The following is a 6,889-nucleotide window of genomic DNA, read 5'->3' on the forward strand; positions in this document are numbered from 1 at the left end:
GGGAGACAGTAGCGTGAGCTCGAATGGGCAGTCAGAGCAGGGTTCCTCTCGAGACCATCCTGCCAGAGAAGGGAAGACTGGCAGAGGAATTGGGAAATAGGAGAATGGGGTAAAGTAATAGTGTTTCTCTTCACTTGTAGATTATTATCCTGTAGGCAAGGGGCTAATCCAGACTGAGTAGAGAAATGAGACAAATGTGCCATAGGAATTTCAGCCAGCAGTATTTTATAGGAGAAATTAGAGTGAAGAGGGCCTATATGGCTGAAAACCAGTTTTATTCAACAAAACAAAGTGGTGAGGGTTTTGATTCACATGGGAGTAAAAGATATGTGAGAGGACTAACAGAATTGAATCTTTAAAAGAAGGCTGGAGTCAGAAGTTGGGAAGAGAAGTTGTTTTGCTTTACTGTGTGGGTTATTGTGGGAGGGGCATAAAATGGTGAGATTGAGGGACTGGACTAGCAGCCTCCCCACACCTGGTTGAAGCTTGAGTTTGGACCATCCTATGACTGGCGGGGGCACAGCTGACAGGAGTGGGGAGGGAGGGAGGGCCCAAAGGAGAGCTTTGGGAGATGATTACCTCTGGGGTGCAAAGAATGAAGCAAAGCAGGTAAGTGAAGAATGGGATGCATAAGAGCCCCAGGGAAGTTTAAATAAGTTCCAGTCTTAGTCCTAAAACCATTAGACTCAAGAAATATTTAAGCCTACCACTTCTACTTAAAGGTGGGGTAATGTCACATCTTAACTCTTGGCTGTTATGACTTTGATTGATGCTCGGTGATTTGGAAGGGATTTTTAAAAACAAGGTGAGTTTATGAGCAAATTTTTTGCCTTTGGTATGTTTAGTCCTTGTTTAGTCCAGAGCTAAACTTCAAAATAACCTTCTTAAAAGAGGTTGAGGTGGTCCCTTGGAGGTGAGGAGAATGAAGGAAAGGGGCTGGGAAACACTATTTTAATTGTGTGCGTGAAGAATCTTTGTACAAACAATGTCTTTAAAGGCAGCAGTACCCCTTCTTCAAATGCCGTCTTACGCTGGATGAAGATGCTGCTGCTCTGATGCAGTGGAGGGTGTGCACACAGAGCTCTACCTGTTCCAGACCCACCCTCTGTGGCCCAGAGCTCCTCACAGGTCACCTGGATAAAACCTTAACATGGAATATCCTTTCCATTACAGGCATAATACTGAAGCATATACTCTGCAGGCAGCTACAGCCCTGTGGAAGTCCATTGCCCTTGCAGCCAGAAGCCCTGGAGTCAAAGCACCGCTCTGCCTCACCTTGTACCACTTAATAACACATGTTAGGCGGCTTCCTCATGTATAGAATAGAGATCGTACCCTGACTTTAACAGCGCAGTAGCGAGAACAAATTAAATAAGTGAACTTTTTTGTAAACGGTGGTCTATAACTTGCACGTATTGAGGGTGTTACTTGAAACCCTTCCACACTCACACTGCATGACTTTGACTTCTTTCCCCAGTGGCATCCAAAGTCCTTTGGTTGGTGCATGGGCCAGAAATTCCCTGGCATGTTCACTGCCTGGGACATCTGGTATACAGTCTTCTGGCTTAGTCTCACCTTCCTGAAAAAGGAAAGTGTGTAAGCTATGCGGCAAAAAAGCACTGGAACTCTCTCCCACTTGTTTGAGAACACAGCATTGCCAGTGCAGGCGACACGGGTTCGAGCCCTGGTCCAGGAAGATCCCACATGCAGCGGAGCAACTAAGTCCCTGCACCACAACTACTGAGCCTGTGCTCTAGAGCTCACGAGCCACAGCTACTGAGCCCGCGCGACAACTACTGAAGCCTGCGTGCCTAGAGCCCGTGCTCCGCAACAAGCCACTGCAATGAGAAGCCTGTGCACCACAACCAAGAGTAGCCCCTGCCTGCCGCAACTAGAGAAAGCCCGTGTGCAGCAATGAAGAACCAACACAGCCAAAAATAAAAACAAACAAATAACCAACAGGCAAACTACAAACTGGGGAAGTTATTGCAAAATGCACGATTAAGAGTAACGTATTAAGAATTCTTACAGATTAGTAAGAAAAAGAACAGCATCTCAATGGCAAAACCCTCATATAAGTAAGTCACAAAATACAAATCAGTTCAAAATTACTTTTTAAAAATTTAAACATACCAGGTTTTGCCTATCACAATGGCAAAGAGAGGAGAAAATAGAACATAGCCAATGTTGTTAAGTGTGTGAAGGGGTACTATGAAAAACTACAACTACAAACTTTTTGTTGGCAACACGACAATATCTATCCTTTGACCTTACATATTTATGAATTTATTCTAAGAAAAATAAAAATGTATAAAGATTTAGTTAGACTACTGTGGCCAGTAATAAAGAATAGGCTAAATAAATTATGGTAAACCCATTTAATAAAATACTATGTACACATTAATGCTGCCAAAATATTTGACACGGAAAGATTCTCCCCATTTAAATTCAAAAAAAGTCTTATCTGGAGGCTACAAAACAATACATTCAGGAAGAGTAAGTTTTTGTAAAAATAAAGTGTGTACTGAGAGTATATTAAGAAAGTCTAAGAGAATATACAGCAAAGTGTGTATTTTGTAAAAATAAAGTGTGTACTGAGAGTATATTAAGAAAGTCTAAGAGAATATACAGCAAAGTGATTAATATTTTCCTTTTTACTTTATCTGCACTTCTACAATGTGCATATATTACCTGTGTATTTTGCTTCTTTGTTTTTAATAGGAGTTAATGGAACTTGAGTTCAGTAGAAAAAATCCTCATTTCAAAGCATCAGAGTTTGAACTGAATTTTGTAAGCAATCATTTCAGGTTTTTTTAATGCACCTGTTCAAAATCAAAGCTCATCATTTTGTTTGGAACAATTTTTGTTTGAGAATCAAATGGTCACCTAAATGAGGAAGCAAATAATCATAAAATGACAGGAAAGCAAGTGACAAAGTAACTACAACCACTGGCTATTGCAGTATAATAAATAAAATGACAGTTAACAAAAACACCTTTATTTTTGTTTTCAAAGAACAAACTGTTCTTCTTTTTCCAACATAATCATGATTAACTTACAAAAACAGGCATTTACAATGCATCTTCAAAGCATTTCCCTTTAACGGAAAACTTGGCTTCAGAGAATACAAACATTAAAAGGTTAAAATAAAAATTCTATTTTGTTGTCATTATAAGACAAAACAGAATCTAGCATAAGTCAAGGAAATCCATTCATACTTCAGGTCCTTCTCCTCCAGGAACCAGCTGCAAAGGAGGAAAAAGTTTAATATTTAGTTTAGAACTACATAATCTAAAAACCCCTACTGAGAGCTCCTCATTGATTGGAGTCACGCCTCTTTGCCCCTCCCCCATATTTCCATTTTCTCCTTGTCACTGCTGTTTACAATTCCAACATCATCAATTAATACTTAGTGTCTCAACAATGATTCCTAGCAAAACAAATGATTAAAAAGCACAAGCAGGGCTTCCCTGGTGGCACAGTGGTTGAGAGTCCGCCTGCCGATGCAGGGGACATGGGTTCGTGCCCCGGACTGGGAAGATCCCACAAGCAGCGGAGCGGCTGGGCCGGTGAGCCATGACCGCTGAGCCTGCGCGTCCGGAGCCTGTGCTCCGCAACGGGAGAGGCGACAACAGTGAGAGGCCCGCGTACCGCAAAAAAAAAAAAAAAAAAAAAAAGCACAAGCAAACTAATCTTAGGCCTAATGTCATCTTCAACAGTTTGGCCATAGAGCCCTGACCACCAGAGCACCCATTTCCCATGTTAAGCACCACTGGACCCATGAGCATTTAGTCAAGCAAGTTAGTTCTGTAATCCCTGCCCCACACAAATGGCTTAACATCTAAATAAAAATAGCTTTACTGTGTCTTACCATTGTTATGTTATTTCCATTTAGCAAAATTTGATCTAATTTAGTAATTCTTCTTCCTTCTGGTGTGATTTCACTAAACAAATAGATTAAAGGTTAATTATTCTATATAAATGAACATGAGGTCAGGCAACTGTACCAACACTTTTCAGAGACAAAGTGGGTGATGTACATCACCCCTGGGTGATGTAAATTCTTCCCCAAAGGCAACAGAGTGGACTGACTGACCTAAGATCCACATCCACTGAGCTGATCTTCATCTAAAAAGCTGAAACTTGCCAAGGAGATCAAATATGAACTAAAATGTTTACTATCCTCACTCTTTTTACTATTATCTACTACTGATTCCTATCCATTATACCAATCTGTAATTAATTCAAATCTGAAAGCAGAGCTACTGGTCATGATCTTTATAATTAATATAACTGAGACATCATTTACATTTTCTATTATATATAAGTTGTAGAATAATTAATTTAAAGCATTAAATGCTCTTATTATCAGTTCCTTTATTTGACCTAAGCCCTAAGATCCCTGGCTGTTTTTAGTACCTTTTACCTTAAAGCTTTGTCTCTACTAATTTCCTAGCAATTTAGTGACAGTTACATAAAGGTAATAATCCTCTAATCCAATTTTACTAACATCAGTAGGTAAAACTTCTATCTTTAGAGTAGTTCGAATAGGCAGTGTTCTGACTCAACAGATCATTTTACTGACTCAACAGTACTAAAACTGCCTTAAATAAAAAAGAGATTCCCCTGCCCAATTCCTTAATTTTCAACACTACTCACAACTCAGTGACATCTTCCAGTACCATATCTGAAATTTGGTGTTAAGAAAATAAATATACCAAGTTAAATTTACTCTGGCTTCTGCCTTTGTTCAGTTTTAATTATAACATTGAACACAATGGCTCAAATTCAAAATGTTTGTGATTAGTAATTTCATCTTCTTTCAGTACACGCACCTCTTAAAACACAATTTCCATGAGAATAAATTAATTTTTATTATAAAAATCTGTAAGTACTGATTGTCTAAAGTTCTTTTTTTAAAATACCGAAAAAACCATACTACCAACTTTTAAAAGGATACTGACAAAGTCATCAAATCCCAGAAGTGTGCCAACAATCTCCTTATCACTCTTCATCACAATGTGAATCCTCGATCCTATACACTTGTCCACAAGCTCTATGGATTTTTTTTTAACAAAAAAAAAGGGCGGGGGGAGAGGAGAGAAAAGATTATTATGCCCATTCGTTACTTCAACAAATATGTGAGTGCCTATTGGCACTTATTACTTGCATATGGTGAAATATAAACCAGGAAAAGTATTCACTCGAAAACTTTAGATCTTACACTACATGTCTCTGTTAATCATTCTATTAACAGGAAAGTTTTCCCTGTTCTCCACTTACCGCTCCTTTGTAACAATTTATCATGGTTGTGGCTTAATATTATTTTAGGTTATCCTATTGACATATGAACCCCACCCACACCCCCCAGACTCTAAGGTCCATGAAAGCAGAGATGGTGGTTGTTTTTACTCATCAGTGTATCCCCAATGGACACTGCCTGGATACACTGATCATTCAAAAAGAGTTTGTTCCATGACACTTTACAATCAGAGCCCCATCCACTAGCTCAATCACCCTTCAGATACAAAATATTAAGAGAGAGACCTGGGCTTCCCTGGTGGCGCAGTGGTTGAGAATCTGCCCGCTAATGCAGGGGACACGGGTTCGAGCCCTGGTCTGGTAAGACCCCCACATGCCGCGGAGCAACTAGGCCCGTGAACCACAACTACTGAGCCTGCGCGTCTGGAGCTTGTGCTCCGCAACAGGAGAGGCCCGCGCACCGCGCTTAACAGTGGCCCCGCTTGCCACAACTAGAGAAAGCCCTCGCACAGAAACGAAGACCCAACACAGCCATAAATAAATTAATTAAAAAAATTTTAGAAAGATATAGAACATTATTTAAAAAAAAAAAAAAAAAAGAGAGAGGCCTGTCTTCACCAGAGATCCCTTCTCGTCACTACGTCTCCCTCACCCCCCAAAAGTCTATCCTCTGTAGTCTGACAGCAGCTTGAACATCTCTTCAGCAGGCTTAGCGTTATTTGGTACGATGTTTATTTGCCCGGTATCCTGTTTCCTACACTGGTTTGTATGCTATCTGAAGGCAACGGCCGTGATTTTAGTTTGTTGAACAGTGCCCAATCACAGTGTCCAGTGCACAAAGGCGCAATAACTGTTGAAAGAATGAGCGGCAAGAAAAGCTAGTTTCCAGAGTCCTCTTTTAAGGCGCAGTCCAGATCCTGGTGCCTCTCTCAACAACCGGCCAGATAGGCAACAGGGTCTACTCTGGAGATTTTAAATGCCAGGTTGAGGAACGGGACTGCTATCCACTACTGTAAAGGCGAGCTCACAACAAAGAAGGCCAACGACTTATTCACTAAGCGTGAACCTCTGCCGGTGACGGTTTGGTCTGGGGAGTCAAAAGTCCCTGCCTCGAGAAAACCCCACCACGCCGAAGAGACGTGGGCGGCCTGAGGCCGCAGAGACTTGGCGCCTAGAGGAGAGCCGCGGAGAAAGAAAGCAATTGGTCATATACGTTTTTCTAACACTCAGCCAGGGGCTGCGCTGCCCCTCGGGCCCCGACCCTAACCTTCAGTTCCCCGCCCGGGCACCCCAACACGACAACGGTTACCTAGAGGTAGAAGCTGAGACGGGTTGGTAGTAGCGTTAGCCGCCATGGCTACGCCGGAAGTGGTCTGCGTCTCTCGAAGTTGAGAAGGCGAGTTTGAAAGAGCGCGCTTCCGCTTTTTCCGGCAGCCCGTTCAGACTCGACCAATCTGAGGCCGAGAGTGCGATCGGGCCGGTCCACGGGGATCGCTCCCAGTCCCTCCTTCCCCGGCAATGAGATCCTGGGAAATATTTCCGTTCACTGAACGTTCTGCGGTCTCGACAGACACTTTTCTCTCCAAATTTCCAAGAGACTTTAAAGCTATCCCGCCTTGTAAATAAA

General features: G+C 41.8%; 1 protein-coding gene across 1 annotated transcript; it reads right to left on the minus strand.

Annotated features, from left to right (window-relative positions):
- Positions 1 to 2,986: 2,986 nt before the first annotated feature.
- Positions 2,987 to 6,626, minus strand: LSM5 (LSM5 homolog, U6 small nuclear RNA and mRNA degradation associated). The gene is made up of 5 exons (XM_065884160.1): positions 6,572 to 6,626; positions 4,961 to 5,056; positions 4,660 to 4,687; positions 3,872 to 3,944; positions 2,987 to 3,245 (listed from the first exon to the last, which is right to left on the minus strand). The coding sequence occupies exons 1-5, from the start codon at positions 6,615 to 6,617 to the stop codon at positions 3,213 to 3,215; spliced, it is 276 nt and encodes a 91-aa protein (XP_065740232.1). The 5' UTR covers positions 6,618 to 6,626; the 3' UTR covers positions 2,987 to 3,212.
- Between the last annotated feature and the right edge of the window lie 263 nt (positions 6,627 to 6,889).

Source organism: Phocoena phocoena, chromosome 9 (genome assembly GCF_963924675.1).
Source record: "Phocoena phocoena chromosome 9, mPhoPho1.1, whole genome shotgun sequence".
NCBI classification, from domain to species: domain Eukaryota; kingdom Metazoa; phylum Chordata; class Mammalia; order Artiodactyla; family Phocoenidae; genus Phocoena; species Phocoena phocoena.